This window comes from Schistocerca piceifrons, chromosome 2 (genome assembly GCF_021461385.2).
Source record: "Schistocerca piceifrons isolate TAMUIC-IGC-003096 chromosome 2, iqSchPice1.1, whole genome shotgun sequence".
Lineage (NCBI taxonomy): Eukaryota > Metazoa > Arthropoda > Insecta > Orthoptera > Acrididae > Schistocerca > Schistocerca piceifrons.
Genome location: NC_060139.1, coordinates 810,805,266 through 810,828,904, shown reverse-complemented (window position 1 = coordinate 810,828,904; position 23,639 = coordinate 810,805,266). Strand labels below are relative to the sequence as shown.

Sequence of the window (23,639 nt, the reverse complement as noted above, 5' to 3'; positions counted from 1 at the left end):
ATACCCTCTATCATCAAAAGGAAAGACATGTTATTCAGATTAATCAGAGTGACTAACGTATGAATGTTTAGTGTCACGCCTGTAAGAAACTTGAGTATGTTGCTCGTGCATGGCACAGTACCGTTCACAGTTTAGTATATGTCAAACTTGAAAAAGAAAACACATTACAAACTGTTTGAACTGATTGTTTGATGAAAGCACGATGATCCTCTGGAATGTAGCCTATCGTCACAGTGAATCGCCGTTGAGTACAGATTATGCTGGTTGGCATGACGCAGAAGTCCGTGATGACACAGCGATATCTCTGTGATACCTCTGACGTAACAAGATAAGGATTGCTGGCTGAGCTGTATATAAAAACGCCACGCCGCTCTAACTGCTTAGTGCTGGGGCCCCCACACCGTGTCGTGTCTTTATCCGGTACGTGCTTGCTTGCTGCTGGTATTCTTCAGGAAGCATGTCGTATTATTTTATCGTTAATTCATTAAATTATTTTCAGTGATCAGCAGGTCTGCAGATAAAGGTTTTTCAGTTCTTTTACAGATTCAACTAAGTGATAAAAAACCGAGTAAATCTCAGTATAGAAACTAATAACCTCGTTAGGTGCAAAACACCCAGTTTGCTTAACCCGAGGTGTAAGTGGTGTACCCCTTTAAATGAATGCAAAAATATTGAAAACAAGAGAAAACTTTTTCTCTACCACATAAAATACGCGAAAACGTTTGTAGATGCTGATTAAAACGCTTCTGTGTGTTGTCCCGCGTCATTGTGTAAAATATTCTAACGTTTCGACTGTATTATAACGGCCTTCCTCTGGACCTTCGACTGATGTAAAAGATTGTAATTACTTTCGAGTCGGTCAAATCTTTCCTTGTGTTTATTTCTGCTTCTTCACCTTCTTCACGACTTGCACCTTTTGGTTCTTCCCTAAAAAAATATTCTTTTTGAATTTTTCTTTTCTTCTTTCTCTTTCCTGCATTTTCTTCAGCTTCCAAAGAATTTTTGCGTGAACTGGTTGGTATTACTGTTTTGCTCTTTTTTCTGTTGGTGAATTTCCTTGTACTTTCTAACAAGTCACCCGTGGTGGAGGCATTAGAATCTTCGGTGACACAGAGATGACGACGACGTACCGGAAACTCCAGCAACCGGAATCAATCCGTCCGATGGTATTTCCGCTGACCCAGGAACAGCTAGCAACTCATTTCGTAAGTCTAAAAATTTTTCCGTTGTTGAAGGCTGAGAAACTGTCTTGGAGCACACTGGCTTGAGGGACATCGCCTTGAAATGTCTCAGCGCTGATACTGCCTCTTGTGTTGCGTTGCCTTGTGTTTCTCCCTTTCTTTTTAAACTTTGGTGCAAAGTCGGGTTGACCCGGTTCTGTCCCACATGTTGTACCTGCTTTTGCACCACAGAGCACGTTCATCATATGCAGAAAAATCGTGCTTAGTCTAATTAACCACTTACCCATTTCTTATTGGGTGATGTCTGTCTTCACAACACTGATCCAAGATGCGCCAACATCGGAGAAAATTCTAGAAAAACATTGAAAGGTTTCGAAGGAAAAAGAACAGCCATCCGATCATGACGATTATCTACAACTTCCCAAAATGGCGGCTGTTACTAGTTCCGATCTCTATCAGACCAATGTGAGCACTGGTCAGTCACGGAGATCTGGAGGTACCCGGTTTGAGCTACACATCCTGTTTTACCCAGCTACCAGGGAAATGCTGGAGACCAACAACAGAGAAAGCACTACTGTTCTGTGGCTGGACGGAACAAAAAGCTGCATCGGGCTGGGTGTGAGTAGACTTCCAGGAGAAATAGAAATGTTTGATGTTAGCATTGACGCGTGTGTAATTCAGAATGTAACCAGTAATTACGGTTGTAGTCTGTCCATCACATGTCACACTAACATTTTATTCCTTCCAAAAAACCGGAAATTATTGTCTCTTAGGTCACTTCGTTTTGAATCTTCTTCTTCTGTCAGGTTTTATAACATCCACGACTCAACTCTTTCAAACAGCCAAGTGACGGGAGTATTCACTCGTTTTGTTAGTGCGATAGTGAGACTGTGATGTTAGTATACTGATTATAATATAATTTCAACAATAATCCGGAACTGTTCTGGAAAATAAATTGTCTGTGAAGGCCCTCATCAAGGAATCATTTTCTCTTTGCATTACTACAACATGAAAATACGGATTTCGCATTTCAGGGAGGTCCGACTGTTTGTTGTCGATAATTTTTCCTTTCCTTTTTTTATCTAAATTTTTTCTGTCAGTTCTCGCCACAGGGATCTAATCTCATTTCACGGTGTGGTTACGAAGTTGCATAGTGGAAACTGATGAGTTACTTCCTCACGCAATGAAAATGTGGTGTCGTCTAATAACTGTGTTTGGTAATAAGAATACTCATAGACAGGGATGCCGGATAAAGAGGAGATTGCCTTATAACGCCTATGGTCACGAGCTACGATTACAATCGTTAATTCTTTGTTTCTCTCAACGGACCCTCTGTGCTCACGCCACGTTCATGAAATACCAGACTGCCTACATCCTACGAATTTATGACGTTAAATAAAAGTAAGCAAATTAGAGAACATAAACAGAGAATCCATGATATGCGTAGGATTATATAAATCAATATTCGATACCCTCTCGCAACGATTAGGTAAACTGTTATCACACATCAAGGTGGGATACAGTGGAATCATCTGCTCTTTTGAAAACTTATCCAGCTTCACGTTCGACACAGCGAAAGAATGCGGAAAATGGACAAGGGTAACGTAATCCACACACATATTCGAGCATCCGGGAACTCTAGTTGTGGTGTACAGTAAGTGGCTAATTCACAACTCAGCTAGAACGTACAGAAAAAGAAAACTGCAAATAAGCAAGGAATGGTCACTGAAGGTGGATTACAAAGTTTCACTTTGACAATACGTGGTGGCCTAATAGACAAAGGCATGAATTTTTGTCGTACATCTGGCTAAAATGGCGTTACATTCGACGGAATAATTATCTCAAGACAAGCGGGAAGATACATATTCAAGTTAGCAGGCAATCAGTGCATAAAAACTGAAACACACTGTCTTATAGTCACTCAAGGTGGCAAGATTGAAAAGAACGAAGCGCAACATACTGAGTTCCTCCCTGTAGGAAAATAAGTAAAATGAATCGTGAAGCACTTTCGCTGACATAGCACCGCTGAAAGTAATAGATTAAGCACTATTACGTATAAAGATTCCTCAATACAAGGTGTGACGTGATACTTACAAAGCAGGGGAGAGAGTATACTGTGTGACTATATCATTCCTGTCTCCGCTAACAGGAGTGGCAGAAAATTTACGTTAGATCACCCATTCTCAGGCCGATTGGTCGGCCGGAACCATCCCCCCTTCATCTCTGCCATCACCCACCTTTCCCCACCTCCCCCCACCCGAACGTTTTTGCTTGCGCTGACGGAGTGTAATGAGACAGCAGCTGGCGGTCGAGCAAGAAAGTAGATATTCGCTAGCAAACCAAAGCTCCTGGACCATGGTCCCTACCAGCTTGGCAGGGGGATCGGCCGACTGGTGGGGTTTTATTTGGGGGTCTTTACAGTGGTTTCATCAACGTTGCATTGCCATGCGCCGAACGACCGTTCCTCTCTGACACTGACCACAACCACCTGCTAGTCTTATCCACCGGGTTAAGCTAGTGAAACTCTCTACGCTACTAACTCTGGGTGCATGTGCAACATTTAAATGAAGGCACTCTCACATTCAGCCATTCGTTGCAACTCACACTGAAAATTGGGAACAGGTTGGTGTTTTAACAACAGGACAACTGAATTGTATTAACTCGTACTTTCTCCCGGAATTCATTATTGACTTTACATGTCAACTCTGTACTGTGAACACTTGTGGAAGCTCCATATTCGTGATATTTATGAAAGTGAATGACTGACCCGTTTTTACTATCTGGGTGTGATTAAAGAATACCACTCTAAGCCATACACTTTGTAGTTTCCATGTTCTATGGCTATTCACTTTCCACTTACCTGTGAGCAAGAAAATCCAGGACGAATATTTGTCTTGTTGGCCAGGTCAGAAGGAAGCAACTGCTGAATGTGTTTCTGTAACGGTAGAAATGCAGGACGTTTCATAGGATTTTATGCACCATGCTCGCAGGCATGTCCAACGTTTGAGCAACTCCACATGCACTGCATGTTTGCACATCACAGCCTGTCGCCTCTTGCAGCTTTGTGGCCACAGCTTCGACAGATTTCGGATCAACTGCTGTCCTTCCTCTGTCATATTGCACTTTAAAAGAGTCTGTCTTTCTGGATTTCGTTATTAATTTCTCCTGACCCTTAGTAGTCATCGCACCAGTGCCTTTTTTGCACCCTTGAGTGCCCGGAACTTCTTCAGAGCTGCTGGCGCAGTCACCGGCCTTGTGAAACACCTTTATCTGCTGCACGCGATCCTTCATGGAGACAGTTACGCTGGAAGTCTCGGAGGCAAACTGAGGAACATCCGCGTGCCACGCGTCTGTCGGTATGCACAGTCTGACGCTTACAGTGCCATCTATTGGGCAAACTATTCTTAAATATTTTTGTTCCGTGACTTTTTCCTCTTCAGTCCATAATACGCTGTTTAAATCTGACGTCATTCTGAGCAATGTTTCTCTTCCTACAGCGTTTTGAATCTGGAACTTCAATTATAGACGCCCTGTATACGTATGACTTGTTACTTTGCCTCCACTAGAAAGAAGCCGATCCTAACAAACACGAAAGGAAACCCTAACTCACATCGTATTACATCTATCATCAAAAGACCTGTACAACTAATAATACTGGGCAGTGGTCACGATGAGCTTCGTTCAAGAGCGGGAAATATACATGCAGTCTTCAACCAAGGTTGTAGGGAGAGGTGGAAGATTAGATGTCGAGATATGGAGTATTTTTAATACTTTGGAAGAGGAATGGCGACTTCTAAGTAGCCACAAATAGTAACAGTTACAATCCAGTTAAAAACATACGTAATACTGATGTTTAATTAATTTTCTGGAAACAATATCACCTTTTACCGACATTTAAATAATTTTCTGGAAAGAAAAACACCTGACTTCACTAAATTTTTTTCTTTGTCAGGGCTAGGGAGGGGAAGGGCGAAAAGGGGGGGGGGGGAAGCGGGGGGCACCCTTGTCCCCTGGGCATGGGCACCCTTGCCTTCAACCAATAACAGGATGATTACGATCCTGACAAATAGGGGTTGCCAATCATCGGTAACTGGTTTGGTTGAAATTTGTAGCATATATTCATCAATGGAAACAAATCTCTAGCTGTTATAGCTTTTGGTGAAAAATCTCTATATTTTGAGCAAATCAAAGTAGAGGTTCCTTTGTGTTGCTTGAGTTGTCATGACTATTATATCTCAATGCACCAGATACCATGGAACAACAGCGAACGATTCGTGCATCTGATTTGAATTGTTTTAGTTCGTTTGCTGATACCGGGAAATTTTTTTTTTTTTTAATCTGAAAGAGCCAAAGCGGATCATTCATTTGCCGCAGTTGTTGCGGTATAGAATAATGTCCTACTACTTTCTAAGGCAAAAATGGTGTTAAAGTCATGGAATAATACAGTTTAAGTTCATTTGGATAGGTAAATTTAATTTTACATACGTCAGCCCGGTTCCCAGAACTCGTGGAGATAGACGTTGACTGTGGGTATTGTATCACAGCCACTGTTCTTTTGACTATTCAGAGATGTCACTAAACCGGCCCAAAGATGTAAAAAACCGTGCATGACAGCGACTATTAGACGGAGGGGGTCCGACAGACGATCAGTTCCAGTCATTCCACCAGGAAGGAGGTACATGGCTCGTGTTGACTGTAGTTCAACCATGTCTAGACGGTCAGTACAGCGGTTTGATCGCGTCCGCGTTGTTACTTTGTGCCAGGAAGAGCTCTCAACAAGCGAAGTGTGCAGGCGTCTCGGTGTGAATCAAAACGATGTTGTTTGGACATGGAGGAGATACAGAGAAACAGGAACTGTCGATGACACACCTCACTCAGACCGCTCAAGGGCTACTACTGTAGTGAATGACCGCTACCTATGGATTATAGTTCGGAGGAACCCTGACAAAAACGCCACCATGTTGAATAATGCTTTTCGTGCTGCCACAGGACGTCGTGTTACGACTCAAACTGTGCGCAATAGGCTGCATGATGCGGAACTTCACTCCCTGCGTCCATGGCGAGATCCATCTTTGCAACCACGACACCATGCAGCGCGGTACAGATGGGCCCAACAACATGCCGAATGGACCGCTCAGAATTGGCACCACGTTCCCTTCACCGATGAGTGTCGTATATGCCTTCAACCAGACAATCGTCGGAGACGTGTTTGGAGGCAACCACGTCAGGCTGAACGCCTTCGACACACTGTCCAGCGAGTGCAGCAGGGTGGAGGTTCAAATGGTTCAAATGGCTCTGAGTACATTGGGACTTAACATCTGAGGTCATCAGTCCCCTATAACTTAGAACTACTTGAACCTAACTAACCTAAGAACATCACAATCCATGCCCGAGGCAGGATTCGATCCTGCGACTGTAGTGGTCGCGCGGTTCCAGACTGAAGCGCCTAGAACCACTCGGCCACACCGGCTGGCAAGGTGGAGGTTCCCCGCTGTTTTGGAGTGGCATTAGTTGGGGACGAAATACGCCGCTGGTGGCGCCGAACAACTGTACGATACGTGAATTCCATCCTCCGATCGGTAGTGCAACCATATCGGCAGCATATTGGTAAGGCATTCGTCTTCATGGACGACAATTCGTGCCCCCGAAATGCACATCTTGTGAATGACTTCCTTCAGGGTAACGACATCGTTAGACTAGAGTGGCCAGCATGTTCTCTAGACATGAACCCTATCGAACATGCCTGGGATACATTGAAAAGGGTTGTTTATGTACGACGTGACCCACCAACCACTCTGAGGAATATACGCTGAATCGCCGTTGAGGAGTGACACAATCTTGACTAACAGTGTCTTGATGAACTTGCGGATAGTATGCCACGACGAATACATGCATGCACCAATGCAAGAGGACGTGCTGCTGGGTATTAGATGTGCCGGTGTGTACAGCAATTTGGACCACCACCTCTGAGGGTCCCGCTGTATAGTGGTACAACATGCCATGTGTGGTTTTCATGAACAATAAAAAGGGATGAAATGATGTTTATGTTGAACTTTATTCCAATTTTCTCTACAGGTTCCGGAACCCTCGGAACCGAGGTGATGCAAAACTTTTTTCGATGTCTGTATAATGATACTAGCTATATCTGGCCACGCTCTGCTGTGGCTCAGTCTGCTTAAATGGAAAATAAAGAAAAGAGAAAGTACACATTTGCACGTTTGTAACGTGCAACGGAATTGTATATACCTCCTAATCTGCTTCACTCCCCTGTCTCTGTCCAGCTCCAGCTCTTCTCTCTCCATGTCCTCCTGCCCTCTCTGTCTCCCATACAGTTCATCATCTCCTCCCCCTTTTCTATATCCATTTTCTCCTCCCCATTCTCTCTCAATCTTCTCCAGCCCCCAATCTCTCTGTCCATGTCCTCCTTCCCGTTTTCCATTTCCTCCCACTCCTCTGTCCATCTCCTCTTGTTCCCTCGTTGTAACCATGGCCCATATTTATGTTTCTTACAGATTCAGAGTCTGCAGTAGTATTCAAATAATAAACCAATAAGCCATAAATGCAACATACCTGTTTGCTAACAACTTTTCACCAGTGTATATTTTATATATATACATTAAACAGTGTTTGGACTGTTTGTATCTAAACGTTTATTACCGAAACTTGTAAAAAATTGAGGTAAATCCGAAGGTTTCATTTTGAGGTTTTTGGTAACAGCGTATGTATTAAAAACATACATATATTAAAGAATTAAGTACTTAAAATAACGCCCATTTCATAATATAATGTTGTGTCAAAATTTCAAAGCTACCGGTCAAAACCTTCCGGAGATAACGATTCTGAAGAAAACAACAATGGTTTTTTTAACGTTTCTCCTTACATAAAATACACATTAAATATATACTAGATGGTGCTCCAGCAGATATATAAAAACATGTAAGTAAACGAAAGCAATGTTGTATCAGAATTTTAAACAATCCGTGAGGAACTTCCGGAGATTTGAGATTTTAAAGAAACGAACATCAGCGTTTCTACTTATACAGTAACTATAAATGTTCCTAATGGCAATCTCCTAATGTTTTTGTGCGAATGCTTCTTTGAAATTTTGATAAAACGTTGCATTGGATTGCACGTGTTTTTAAATACCGAATTTTTAAAAATATGTGTGATTTAATATCTATATATAATTGTATAGGTGTATGTAAACAAAATATTACTGAGTGCTGAAACAGAAGCCAAAACAAGTGACGGGCGCATTTTGCTATGACGAACATCTGTGCCAAATTCAATCCAGATCCTTGAGTTTCCATTTAGAGCCTTCCCTTGTGAGAACCAACTAGCATCCGCATAGGCCCGCGTAGAAAGGGAAACATTTTCAGAGTAGAGTGCCTTGCAACGGCACACATAAGAGAAGCAAAGCTTTATCCGTAAAGATATTCAAAGACAGATTAGAACCCACTTCATGACACTAATAGAGTTACAAAGGTGCACCTAGATAGAAAGGACTATATTTTGCACCATCAAACACAAGCAATGTGATAGAACAGACCACAGGTGTATTGCCGATCCTTGGTGACCAATGAAGACAATATTTGGCGAGCAACCCTGACGTCATAATCAGGGAGAAGCTAAAGAACCGCCTGACAAATAACTTTTACGAGCCATTAAAGCTAGGATAACGCCTTGAAAGATACATTACGTTCCTGTATGTACTCACTGTGTACCTGGAAACGAGTTTTGATAAAAGAATTATATGCGTAAATATATGGACCTTCACCGCAAAGATGATTCATCCTACACGATCAAGAGCCACGTTAATTCCTGTTTACATTTCCCAAGTAAAAAGCAAGCTCGCCTTAACTCTAATTAGTTATAATGTAACTTCGGCCGATGATGCAAAGCTCTTTTTTTATATCTCAAATAAGCCATGTATTAAACCCTATTTATCCCGTGCAGTTACCAAATTTAAGCACTGAAAATATGTTCCAGAAAGCAGCTATGGCGCCAATAATTCTGTACGATTACGACGCGAGCCCTCCGTGCACCCTAGTGCGTATTGTAGCTCGCCTGGTTGGCGTGGAGCTCAAGAAAGTGAAACTAAATGACGTCATACAAGAATTGGCTACTACTGAGATGACACAGGTAACTTTAGTGCTATTTACTATTCCAAGGTAAAGAGAATACATGAAATCTTGAAAGTAGCTTCTGTATTTGAAACTATCCATTTAGACACAAGTGCATGCGGTTCCTCGTAGGAAATTGTGCTATACGTAGATTATGTTAGTGTACAGAGAAATTCCTGTGATGTTTAGAACGTTAAGTAATCGTAAAGTAACTTTTCAGAAAGATTAAAATATTATATGCTTTCTTGTACATGTTGCACAAATTTAGATAACCTGATAGAAATCAGTATATGCGGTTAAACATAAAATTACGCATTAAACGTTCGTAGTACGACACCACAGTGCAAGTCAAGGACTAATTTTCACAGTGAAAAGCATGGAGAAACAAGAAAATGAGTTTTAAGGTTTTATGATGAGCTACATTATAACAATCAAGTTATATAGTTAGTTCTGAATCTTCATAACCCCTAATATCCTGTGAAAGATTAATCTTTCCAGTTCCGTCATTGCAATGAAAAACTGCTGCTGATTTTCCGTCTCATGTAAGACACAATTACTTACTTTTCTTCATTCAAACGCTTTTTAGCAACTCCACTGCTATCTCGACAGCGTAATAGCATTATCCAACAAACATTTACGCACGGTTAGGAATTCTAATTATACAGGATATCGACAGTTACTTATAGAAGAAAATCGTCGCACAGACGAAAGCGATAGCTTTCAAAATAACATTTCTATGGAATAAATTTTACTATATGATAAAATATTATTTGCATAATGGGTCAAACCTACAAAAATAAATACTTTAAACGAAACTCAGTGACACGCTTCTCTGAATATGCAAAATGTGTTAAGGAACGTGTAGAATGAAAAAATCAAAACATTTATTTTATTCACTTCATAATACACAATTATGTGGGAAATACTTAAAAGTTTTGAAAACTGCGAGTGGTGTAAAAAATAAAAGTGATGGAAACTTTTCGCAGAGAGTTCAGTGAAATTTTAAGTATTAAATTCAGACAGAAAAAAAGAATATTTTGTTTTTAAAGTTAGTGAAATATTGTACTGTAATTCAGATTATACAGTAGCTACTTCTGAGTGAGGTAAATCTTGCGGTTCCATTTCAATACGTGGAAGAATTTATCTGTAGCTATTTTTTCGTTATTATTTAACTTGGACGTTAGCCCTGGACCGGTGAACATGCGAGAAAGTGTCCCTTATATTCGTCGAACGTGCCATACTCTAAAAGCACTTGTAATATTTTTCATCGTATTTCATTTACTTACCGATTTATTCATCCTAGCAAGATTAAGACTGTCGGGTCCGCTCTGAACCCTGACAGCCATTTTTTCATTACGTTAATTACGATAAACACGTTATAAGAGATCTTGCATCTAATATAGAATCAGGCATTTAGAAATAACAATAACATGAAAGAGCCAAAGTCTTTGCCAAGGGACCTGACTTGCTTGCCTCTATGGTCCATATAGCCGCGCTGTAGGAACTGCAATATCGTAAGGACACATTTGAAGAGGCCAATATCAATGCTGCTCCTGAAATGGAGCAGCAGCCTTTTCAGTAGTTATAGGGCCAACAGTTTGTTTGATTAACTGGTGTGGCCTTGTAACATCGCCAACATGACCTTGATGGATGGGTACTGCGAACGCCTGAAAGAAAGGGAAAAGCCCAGCCATTGCTTTTCTGTAGGGGATGAAGCTCTACTGCAAGGTTAACTTATGATAGCATTTTCTTGCGTAAAATAGTCCGATGGTAAAACAGTCTTCAGATCTTATCCCCAGGCGGGTGCTACTCGGGAGAATGTCGTCATCAGGAAAAATAAAACTGGCGTTTTGCAGCTTAGATCAATTAATCGGGTAGGTAGATTTGAAAAATTTAGAAAGGAAATGGATAGGTTGAAGTCAGTTTTAGTGGGAACTAATGAAATCCAGTGACAGGATGAACAGGTCTTCTGGTCAGTTGAGTATGGGGTTATAAACACAAACTGAATCAGGAATAATGCAGGATTACGTCGATAATGAATAAGAAAATGGGAATGCGAGTAAGCTACTATGAACAGCACAACGAAAACATTATCGTAGTTAAGATAGACACGGAACCAACACCAACGACTGTAGTACAAGTTTACATGCCAACTAGCCTTGCAGATGATAAATTGAAAGAATATGTGATGAGTTAAAAGAGATTATTGAGATAGTTAATGGAGAGGAACATTTGATTGTCATGGGTGCCTGCTGAAAGAATTCATTAGCCGGAAGAGGAACAGAAAGAAAGAGAGTTGCAGAATATGGGAGGGGGGGGGGGGGGGGGAGGGAGAACCGAAAAAGGAAGCCGCCTGGTAGAAATTTTCACAGGGCCTAATTTAATCATTGCTAACACTTGGACGGAAGGTTTTATGCGTCGAAGAGACCAGAAGACGGTGGGAGGTTTCAGATTGAACTCTTAATGGTAAGGCAGAGATTTGGGAACCAGATTTTAAACTGTAATATCTAGGGGCAGATGTGGAATTAGACGATAATTTGTTTTAAAATGCGGATTACAACTAAAGAAACGGCAAAAAGGCAGAAAATTAAGGAGATAGGATCTATATAAGTTGAAAGAACCAGAGGTTGTTTAGAGTTCCAAGCGGAACATTAGGCAACGACTGAATACAGAAGACGAATGATCAGCTTTGAGAGATGAAATAGTGAAGGCAGCTGGGGATTAGATAGACTAGAAGAAAGGCCTAGTGGAATTCCTTGGATATCACAAGATATATTAAATGTAACTGATTGTAAACTTGTGGTATGGTATTATGGGGCTAAACTGCTTAGGTCATTGGTACCTAAGTCTACACACTACTTAATCTAACTTAAACTAACTTACGCTATGGACTACACACGCACCCATGCCCGAGGGAGGACTCGAAACCCCGACGGGGAGAGGAGCACGGACCGCGACAAGGTGCCTAAGACCGCGCGGCTTCCCCACGCGGCAAATATAACTGATGAAAGGAGAATAGAAATTTATCAAATGAATTCGGTGGAAAGGAGTACAGTTGTTTAAAAATGAGACTGACAGGTAGTGCATCCTTGTAATGCGGGATTGACAATAGGAGAGATGCAAGGTTGTAGAAGTATGCATTGCTGTGGAAGAAATAGATACCACTTAATGGGAACAATAGATACCACCTGTAGGAAAATTAAAGAGACATGTGGAGAAAAGAGAAGCAGCTGTTTGAATGTCGGGAGCTCAGATGGAAAGGCAGTACTGAGGAAGGAGGGGAAAGCCGAAAGGAATATACGTAAGGGCTATACAAGGAAAATGTATGTGAAGGCAAGAAGATGTAGATAATGGTGAGATGGGAGATATGAAACTGTGAGTAGAATTTGACAGAGCTCTGGAAGACCAAAGATGGAACATGGCTTCTGGAAATGGAAATGCCCGTCGGGTAGAACGGTCGCTTGGTGCAACTCTTTCGAGTTGACGCCACTTCGGCCACTTGCGTGTCGATGGGGATGAAATGATGATAAAGACAACACAATACCAGTCCTTGAGCGGAGAAAATCTCCGACCCAGACGGGAATCGACCCCAGGCCGTTAGATATGACATTCAGTCCCGCTGACCAATAAATACCAGGGGCGGACACAGGGTCCTTGCTGAAGGCTTACGATCAGATCTGCTGGTATCCTTGAGTGGGAGAACAATGAGAAAGCTATTCCACTAGTATGCAAGATGCATGACACAAGCGAAATACCCTCAAACCTCGAGAAGAATGTGATAATTCAAAAACGCTTCAAATGGCTCTGAGCACTATGCAACTTAACTTCTGAGGTCATCAGTCGCCTAGAACTTAGAACTAATTAAACCTAACTAACCTAAGGACATCACACACATCCATGCCCGAGCAGGATTGGAACCTGCGACCGTAGCGGACGCTCGGTTCCAGACTGTAGCGCCTAAAACCGCACGGCCACTCCGGCCGGCTGTGATAATTCCAATTCCAAAAGACGCAGATGCTGTCAGGTGTGAATATTACTATTAATTTAATAACTGGTTGCAAAATACTGACGCGAATTATTTTCCAAAGAATGGTTAAACAGGTACAAGCCGACATCGAGGAAGATCAGTTTGGATTCCCCAGAAATATAGGAACAGGCAAGACACTAATGGTCCTGTGACTTAACTTATAAGCTGTGTCATAGAAAGGCAAATCTACGTTTATAGCTTTTTTAGACATAGAGAAAGCTTTTGACAGTGGTGACCGGAATACGATCTTCTAAATTCTGGAGTTTGTGGAGTTACAATTCAGAGAGCGAAAGGTTGTATACAGTTGTATAGAAAACGGAGTGACATGAAAGAGAAGCAGTAGTTGAGAATAGAGTGAGCCAAGGTTGTACGCCATTTCCTATGTTCTTCAATCTCTACGTTGAGCAAGAAGTAAGAAAATTTTGGAGAGAGAACTAAAGTTCAGGGAAAAGAAATAAAAACTTTGCCATTTGCAGAAGACATTCCAATTCTATCAGAGACGGCAAAGTAGTAGGAAGAGTGAAACTTCCTCGCTGATTAAAACTGTGTGCTGGACCGAGACTCGAACTCGGGAGCTTGGCCTTTCTCTGGGATGTGCCCTATCATCTAAGCTACCCAAGCACGACTCACGACCCATCCTCAGAGTTTTAATTTCGCCAGTACCTCGTCTCCTACCTCCCAAACGTTGTTGAACCCAATGGCTAGAGTGTGGAAAGGAGGATATAAAATGAACGTCAACAAAAATAAGGACAATTGGGTGTACTCTTATTAAATCAGATGATGCTGTGGGAATGAAACACTAAAAGTAGTATATTGAGGTTGATATTTTTGACGATGATCGAAGCTGATGGGATATAAAACGTATGCCGGCAACTGAAATCAAAGCATTTCTAAAGAAGAGAGATTTGTTAACACAGAATATAAATTTAAGTGTTAGGAAGTCTTTTTTGAAGGTATTTGTGTGGAATACAGCCTTGTTTGCAAGTGATTCGTGGACGATAAGCAGATCAGAAAATAAGAGAATACAAGCTTTTGAAACTTGATGCTACCGATGAATGCGGAGGAATACATAGTTAGATAGCGTAGCTAATGAGGAATTGCTGAACAGGAATGAGGAGAAAAACAATTTATGACGTAACTAGATTAGTTGATGGGACACATTATCAGAGAATCATCGATGTAGTAATGGAAGGAAGTTCGGAGAACAGTGAGAAACAACAAGTTATTCATCATTTGGATTTGCAGCTCCTTGTGTCTACTATGTTTGCAGTTAAAATTGTAGGATGTGAGGTCCGCAAAATTAAACAGAACACCCATCAACAAACGGAACTACAAACAAGAACTAAACACAATAAAACAAACAGCAGTAGAAAATGGTTATGTTACCCATATGGTACACAAGTTAAATCAAAAAATACGTAAACAGTACAAAAATGAACATACTACACACACACAAATACTCAATCCTCACCCAACACAGGACAACACAAAAACACAAATAATGACCACACACAAGATATAACAGAGCAACAACACATACACAAAATGAAATGGCACATACTCACCTACAATAACAAGATTGTTCACAGAATAGGCAACATAGAAACACGGACTCCAAATAGGATGCAGAACAGAGAACACAACACAGGAAAAGTTCAGAACAGAAGAAACACCCATGGATAAATTTAATAGATCAGGAATATATGAACTCACATGCAACACTTGCCAGTCAGTGTATATAGGACAAACCCGCAGAAACTTCAAAACCAGATATTCAGAACATCTTAGAGCTTTAAAAAGCAACAGCTCCCATAGAACATTTGCTGACCACCTTATAGCCCACAATCACCTCCCAACTACAATAGAAACAGACTTAAGAATACTAAAACGCAGTCACAGCCTATACAGCAAAATGACTACTGAGGAAAACTTCCACATACAGAAGGCAACAGCAGAAGGAAAACAGGTCATAAATGTACACACAACGATCTGCAAGGGCACACTATTTAACACATTAAAGGAACTTTGCAAAAAGGACAACACAAACAGATATATTCTACCCACACACATAAACACACACACACACACACACACACACACACACTCACACACGCACACACACACACACACACACACACACACACACACACACACACACACACACACATCAAACACTGACTGGGCTGTGGCACACAACAACCACAATTACACTGTGCTTTGGTGAAATGTAAAGTGCTTTTACGACCTTATTTGTGAAAATACGTGTTATATTTACGTGTGCATCACGACACCTGGCTATGATGCTGAGAATAAAAGTACTTGCCACACAAAAACGTAAGTAAAAACGAATATAGGTGCGAAATATCGCGACAAATTAAATTACGTTTTAGATCATACGTTGCCTCCCAACAAAATTTCTCATCAACATCGTTTGGTTGCAGATGAGAAGCTACCTGTAATAAATAATACACTAGTGATTCGGAAAAATCATGCATACAAAGTGTAAAGGTACAATACTGGCCATTAAAATTGCTACACCACGAAGATGACGTGTTACATACGCGGAATTTAACTGACAGGAAGCGGCTGCTGTGATTTGCAAATGATTAGCTTTTACATCTACATCTACATTTATACTCCGCAAGCCACCCAACTGTGTGTGGCGGAGGGCACTTTACGTGCCACTGTCATTACCTCCCTTTCCTGTTCCAGTCGCGTATGGTTCGCGGGAAGAACGACTGTCTGAAAGCCTCCGTGCGCGCTCGAATCTCTCTAATTTTACATTCGTGATCTCCTCGGGAGGTATAAGTAGGGGGAAGCAATATATTCGATACCTCATCCAGAAACGTACCCTCTCGATACCTGGCGAGCAAGCTACACCGCGATGCAGAGCGCCTCTTTTGCAGAGTCTGCCACTTGAGTTTATTAAACATCTCTGTAACGCTATCACGGTTACCAAATAACCCTGTGACGAAACGCGCCGCTCTTCTTTGGATCTTCTCTATCTCCTCCGTCAAACCGATCTGGTACGGATCCCACACTGATGAGCAATACTCAAGTATAGGTCGAACGAGTGTTTTGTAAGCCACCTCCTTTGTTGATGGACTACATTTTCTAAGCACTCTCCCAATAAATCTCAACCTGGTACCCGCCTTACCAACAATTAATTTTATATGATCATTCCACTTCAAATCGTTCCGCACGCATACTCCCAGATATTTTACAGAAATAACTGCTACCAGTGTTTGTTCCGCTATCATATAATCATACAATAAAGGATCCTTCCTTCTATGTATTCGCAATAAATTACATTTGTCTATGTTAAGGGTCAGTTGCCACTCCCTGCACCAGGTGTCTATCCGCTGCAGATCTTCCTGCATTTCGCTACAATTTTCTAATGCTGCAACTTCTCTGTATACTACAGCATCATCCGCGAAAAGCCGCTTGGAACTTCCGACACTATCTACTAGGTCATTTATATATATTGTGAAAAGCAGTGGTACCATAACACTCCCCTGTGGCACGCCAGAGGTTACTTTAACGTCTGTAGACGTCTCTCCATTGATAACAACATGCTGTGTTCTGTTTGCTAAAAACTCTTCAATCCAGACACACAGCTGGTCTGTTATTCCGTAGGCTCTTACTTTGTTTATCAGGCGACAGTGCGGAACTGTATCGAACGCCTTCCGGAAGTCAAGAAAAATGGCATCTACCTGGGAGCCTGTATCTAATATTTTCTGCGTCTCATGAACAAATAAAGCGAGTTGGGTCTCACACGATCGCTGTTTCCGGAATCCATGTTGATTCCTACATAGTAGATTCTGGGTTTCCAAAAACGACATGATACTCGAGCAAAAAACATGTTCCAAAATTCTACAACAGATCGACGTCAGAGATATAGGTCTATAGTTTTGCGCATCTGCTCGACGACCCTTCTTGAAGACTGGGACTATCTGTGCTCTTTTCCAATCATTTGGAACCCTCCGTTCCTCTAGAGACTTGCGGTACACTGCTGTTAGAAGGGGAGCAAGTTCTTTCGCGTACTCTGTGTAGAATCGAATTGGTATCCCGTCAGGTCCAGTGGACTTTCCTCTATTGAGTGATTCCAGTTGCTTTTCTATTCCTTGGACACTTATTTCGATGTCAGCCATTTTTTCGTTTGTGCAAGGATTTGGAGAAGGAACTGCAGTGCGGTCTTCCTCTGTGAAACAGCTTTGGAAAAAGGTGTTTAGTATTTCAGCTTTACGCGTGTCATCCTCTGTTTCAATGCCATCATCATCCCGTAGTGTCTGGATATGCTGTTTCGAGCCACTTACTGATTTAACGTAAGACCAGAACTTCCTAGGATTTTCTGCCAAGTCGGTACATAGAATTTTACTTTCGAATTCACTGAACGCTTCACGCATAGCCCTCCTTACGCTAACTTTGACATCGTTTAACTTCTGTTTGTCTGAGAGGTTTTGGCTGCGTTTAAACTTGGAGTGGAGCTCTCTTTGCTTTCGCAGTAGTTTCCTAACTTTGTTGTTGTACCACGGTGGGTTTTTCCCGTCCCTCACAGTTTTACTCGGCACGTACCTGTCTAAAACGCATTTTACGATTGCCTTGAACTTTTTCCATAAATACTCAACATTGTCAGTGTCGGAACAGAAATTTTCGTTTTGATCTGTTAGGTAGTCTGAAATCTGCCTTCTATCACTCTTGCTAAACGGATAAACCTTCCTCCCTTTTTTTATATTCCTATTAACTTCCATATTCAGGGATGCTGCAACGGCCTTATGATCACTGATTCCCTGTTCTGTACATACAGAGTCGAAAAGTTCGGGTCTGTTTGTTATCACTAGGTCCAAGATGTTATCTCCACGAGTCGGTTCTCTGTTTAATTGCTCGAGGTAATTTTCGGATAGTGCACTCAGTATAATGTCACTCGATGCTCTGTCCCTACCATCCGTCCTAAACATCTGAGAGTCCCAGTCTATATCTGGTAAATTGAAATCTCCACCTAAGACTATAACATTCTGAGAAAATTTATGTGAAATGTATTCCAAATTTTCTCTCAGTTGTTCTGCCACTAATGCTGCTGAGTCGGGAGGTCGGTAAAAGGAGCCAATTATTAACCTAGCTCGGTTGTTGAGTGTAACCTCCACCCATAATAATTCACAGGAACTATCCACTTCTACTCCACTACAGGATAAACTACTACTAACAGCGACGAACACTCCACCACCGGTTGCATGCAATCTATCCTTTCTAAACACCGTCTGTACCCTTGTAAAAATTTCGGCAGAATTTATCTCTGGCTTAAGCCAGCTTTCTGTACCTATAACGATTTCAGCTTCGGTGCTTTCTATCAGCGCTTGAAGTTCTGCTACTTTACCAACGCAGCTGCGACAGTTGACAATTACAATACCGATTGCTGCTTGGTCCCCGCATGTCCTGACTTTGCCCCGCACCCGTTGAGGCTGTTGCCCTTTCTGTACTTGCCCAAGGCCATCTAACCTAAAAAACCGCCCAGCCCACGCCACACAACCCCTGCTACCCGTGTAGCCGCTTGTTGCGTGTAGTGGACTCCTGACCTATCCAGCGGAACCCGAAACCCCACCACCCTATGGCGCAAGTCGAGGAATCTGCAGCCCACACGGTCGCAGAACCGTCTTAGCCTCTGATTCAGACCCTCCACTCGGCTCTGTACCAAAGGTCCGCAGTCAGTCCTGTCGACGATGCTGCAGATGGTGACCTCTGCTTTCATCCCGCTAGCGAGACTGGCAGTCTTCACCAAATCAGATAGCCACCGGAAGCCAGAGAGGATTTCCTCCGGTCCATAGCGACACATCATTGGTGCCGACATGAGCGACCACCTGCAGATGGGTGCACCCTGTTCTCTTCATGGCATCCGGAAGGACCCTTTCCACATCTGGAATGACTCGCCCCGGTATGCACACGGAGAGCACATTGGTTTTCTTCCCCTCTCTTGCTGCCATTTCCCTAAGGGGCCCCATTACGCGCCTGACGTTGGATCTCCCAACTACCAGTAAGCCCACCCTCTGCGACTGCCCGGATCTTGCAGACTGAGGGGCAACCTCTGGAACAGGACAAGCAGCCATGTCAGGCCGAAGATCAGTATCAGCCTGAGACAGAGCCTGAAACCGGTTCGTCAGACAAACTGGAGAGGCTTTCCGTTCAGCCCTCCGGAATGTCTTTCGCCCCCTGCCACACCTTGAGACGACCTCCCACTCTACCACAGGTGAGGGATCAGCCTCAATGCGGGCAGTATCCCGGGCAACCACATTCGTAGTCCGATCAGGGGATGCGTGGGACGAGCTGGCCGTCCACCACAAACCCCCATCCGGACCCCCACAGTGATGCCCATTGGCAACAGCCTCAAGCTGTGTGACCGAAGCCAACACTGCCTGAAGCTGGGAGCGAAGGGATGCCAACTCAGCCTGCATCCGAACACAGCAGTTGCAGTCCCTATCCATGCTAAAAACTGTTTTGCAAAGAACGTCTGAACTAATTTACAGAGAGTGCAAACAAATCGACAAAATTTAAATGGTTATTAAAATACAAGATTGCCTAGTAAATGCAGTAATGCTGCTCCTTGCGCACTGCTGACACTGCTCGGCGGCGGAAGGAGACTACGCGAATTTACACTATTCAGGTACTAAAACGCGATGCTACACTCTCAAATACTATAATACGCCCGAAATTTATGAATTAAACAATGCAAGTACCAAAAACACGCAAAGAAATTAAGAATTAAACTATGTAACAAATTAGTGAGCTAGGAGTATACGACTTGCTGCTGCAGCTGCTTATCCAACGGCGGCAGAGAGCACACTGACTGTGACCAACCGACACTGGCCGTTCAAAACAAAAACAGAAGACAAACGACTACGTGAATTTACACTATTCAGGTACTAAAACGCGATGCATTCACACAAGGTTGGCGCCGGTGGCCACACTTAAAACGTGCTGACATGAGGAAAGTTTCCAACTAATTTCTCATACACAAACAGCAGTTGACCGGCGTTGCCTGGTGAAACGTTGTTGTGATGCCTCGTCTAAGGAGGAGAAATGCGTACCATAACGTTTCCGACTAAGATAAATGTCGGATTGTATCCTATTGCGATTGCGGTTTATCGTATCGCGACATTGCTGCTCGCGTTGGTCGAGATCCAATGACTGTTAGCAGAATATGGAATCGGTGGGTTCAGGAGGGTAATACGGAACGCCGTGCTGGGTCCCAACTGCCTCGTATCACTAGCAGTCGAGATGACAGGCATCTTATCCGCATAGCTATAACGAATCGTGCAGCCACGTCTCGATCCCAGAGTCAACAGATGCGGACGTTTGCAAGACAGCAACCATCTGCACGAACAGTTCGACGGCGTTTGCAGCAGCATGGATTATCAGCTCAGAGATCATGGCTGCGCTTACCCTTGACGCTGCATCACAGACAGGAGCACCTGCGATGGTGTACTCGACGACGAACCTGGGTGCACGAATGGCTAAAAGTCATTTTTTCGGATGAATCCAGGTTCTGATTACAGCATCATGATGGTCGCATCCGTGTTTGGCGACATCGCGGTGAACACACATTGGAAGCGTGTATTCGTCATCGCCATACTAGCGTATCTCCCGGCGTCATGGTATGGGGTGATATTGGTAACACGTCTCGGTCACCTCTTGTTCACATTGACTGCACTTTGAACAGTGTACGTCACATTTGAGATGTGTTACGACCCTTGGCTTCACCCTTCGTCCGATCCCTGCGAAACCCTACATTTCAGCAGGATAATGCACGACGGCATGTTGCAGGTCCTGTACGGGCCTTTCTGGATACAGAAAGTGTTCGACTGCTGCCCTGGCCAGCACATTCTCCAGATCAGTCACCACTTGAAAACGTCTGGTCAATAGTGGCCGAGCAACTGGCTCATCACAATACGCCAGCCACTACTCTTGATGATCTGTGGTATCGTGTTGTAGCTGCATGGGCAGATGTGCCTGTACACGCCATCCAAGCTCTGTTTGACTCAATGCCCAGGCGTATCAAGGCCGTCATTACGACCAGAGGTGGTTGTTCGGGGTACTGGTTTCACAAGATCTATGCACCCAAATTGTGTGAAAATGTAATCACATGTCAGTTCTAGTATAATATATTTGTCCAATGAGTAACTGTGTACCACCTGCCTTTCGTCTCCGTGTAGCAATTTTAATGGCCAGTAGTGTATTAACAACAAGAAACGAACTATTGTTTGAACTAAATATCTACATTACTTTTGAAATCATTTAATATAAATGTTCAAATTTCAGGATAAATAAAACGGAAACCCACTGATGATGGCACAGTGGTGTGAAACATGTTTGGGTTCTTGGAAAATACGGTGTTTTGCATAATTGGCAGACTACACATCCTACAAATAGAAACAGCAAGAGACGAAAATTGTTATCATGTTCAAGTAAATGTAGGTCGCAGAAGTTACTTGGAGATGAAGAGGCTTGCAGACGATAGAGTAGCGTATAAAGCTGCATCAAACCATTCTTCGGGCAGAAGACCACGGCAGTGATGAGATAAATGAAGTTATTTGTTCAGACGATTAAAGGAGACGAGAATTTAATTTTGATGGGTGGCTGAAATTCCGTAGTAGATAATGACGCGAAAGAAAATGGAATAGGAAAATAAAATTGAGAAGAGGTATTAAAAACGAAGCCACTTGTTAGATTAGTGATTTTTCCAGAATTTTATCATTGCCATCACTTGGTTTAGTAATTAATAGGTTGTATACTTGTAAGAGACCTGAAGACATTGGGAAGTTTCAGAATCATTACATACAAGTAAGAGATTTCGATAACAGATTTTAAATATTCCTCGGGGCTCATGTGTACCGTGGCCACAATGTAGATTATGAACTGAATACAAAACCTGGATAACTACAGAACGAAATAAGATGAGAAAGATGGAAGGTGGACGTACTGAAAAAAAGGATAGGATGGTGTTAGGAGTCCAATGGCGCCATTAATCGATGACTGATTGAAACAGTGGAAAGGCACACAAAAAGATACGAATGGGAAATCTCGAGAGATGATATAATGAATGCCACAGAGGATGAAAGAAGCAAAACGACCAGATCCACCCGAAATCGTTGTGTAACAAAGTAGATATTTAATCTAATTACAAAAGCAGAAAACAGAAAAATGTAGCAAATGGAGCAGGCAAAGGAAAATGCAAAAATCAAAAAAGTGAGACTGATAGCTAGTGCAAAATGGCAAAGCAGGACTAGACAAGCCATGCAAGCCTGTAGAAATGTACATGAGCATGGGAAAGACAAATGTTACCCACAGGAATGTTAAAAAGGCATTTGGAGAAGAAAGAATCAGCTCTATGAATATTAGGAGATTAGGTAGTTGCCTGTACTTAGCAGTGGAGGGAAGACTGAAAGACGGAAGGACTATTGGACTGTCTATACTGGAAACAAACTTCAAAAACGTTATTATAGAACGAGGAGAGGAAGTACATGAAATTTGAATTATCAGACTGCGAGGGGAATTTGACAAATTCTTCAGTTGTAACAACACCCATGGAGAGGGAGACAGCTAAGATAAAAATATCCCAACTGGTGGATTTTAGGGGTGGGGAGGGGCGAGATGGATGGCAGAGGAAGAAAACCACAGACTTTAAGAGGAATGCAATAACTTCTGTTTAACAAACAGTGGTAAATGTTACCAAAAATCTGTTTAAGGAGTCATGGTTGGAATGTTTTAGAACACGTACTGACTGAAGACAAACCTACATTCACAGAAAATATTGACTGAAATACACCCTTTGAATATCTGAGGAAGCAGGGGTATAATAGAGAGAGCGAAAAGTTATCTATTGCTTGTACAGGCACCAGACTGCTGTTACCATATTCAAAGCACATGAAGAGGATGGACATGTTGAAAAAGGAGGAAATGTTGTAACCTTTATCGGAGACTATTCAATATACGCACAAGCAGTACAGGAAACTCAAGAGAGATTGTTTGAAAAAGGAATTAAAGTTTAGGGAGGAAGACTAAGGAAATCGTTGTTTGCTGGTAACATAGTAATAATGTCCGATATAACAAAGCCAATGAATTGGGTAAGCAGTTGAACGGAACTAATAGTCTTGAAAGGAGGTTACAAGACAGATATCAAGAAAAGCATAACAAGAGTTATGGAAATGTACTCGAATTAAATTGGGTCGTTAGGTTGTAAACAGCAAAGCGTAATTACTAATACAACCTACCCAGAAAACATGACATCTTTCATTACCAAATTCTGCTGAAGGTGAC

The 23,639-nt window shown here is 42.3% G+C and overlaps 1 protein-coding gene across 1 annotated transcript in view; it reads left to right on the top strand.

Moving 5' to 3' along the window:
• The first annotated feature begins 360 nt into the window (after positions 1-360).
• The window catches only part of LOC124777606 (glutathione S-transferase D6-like), a 35,669-nt gene continuing 12,390 nt past the window's right edge, over positions 361-23,639 (top strand). Inside the window, exons 1-2 of the mRNA XM_047253067.1 lie at positions 361-420; positions 9,171-9,323. Of these exons, the coding sequence (XP_047109023.1) occupies positions 9,180-9,323 (144 nt within the window). The 5' untranslated portion in view covers positions 361-420; positions 9,171-9,179. The remainder of the gene's footprint in view (positions 421-9,170; positions 9,324-23,639) is intronic.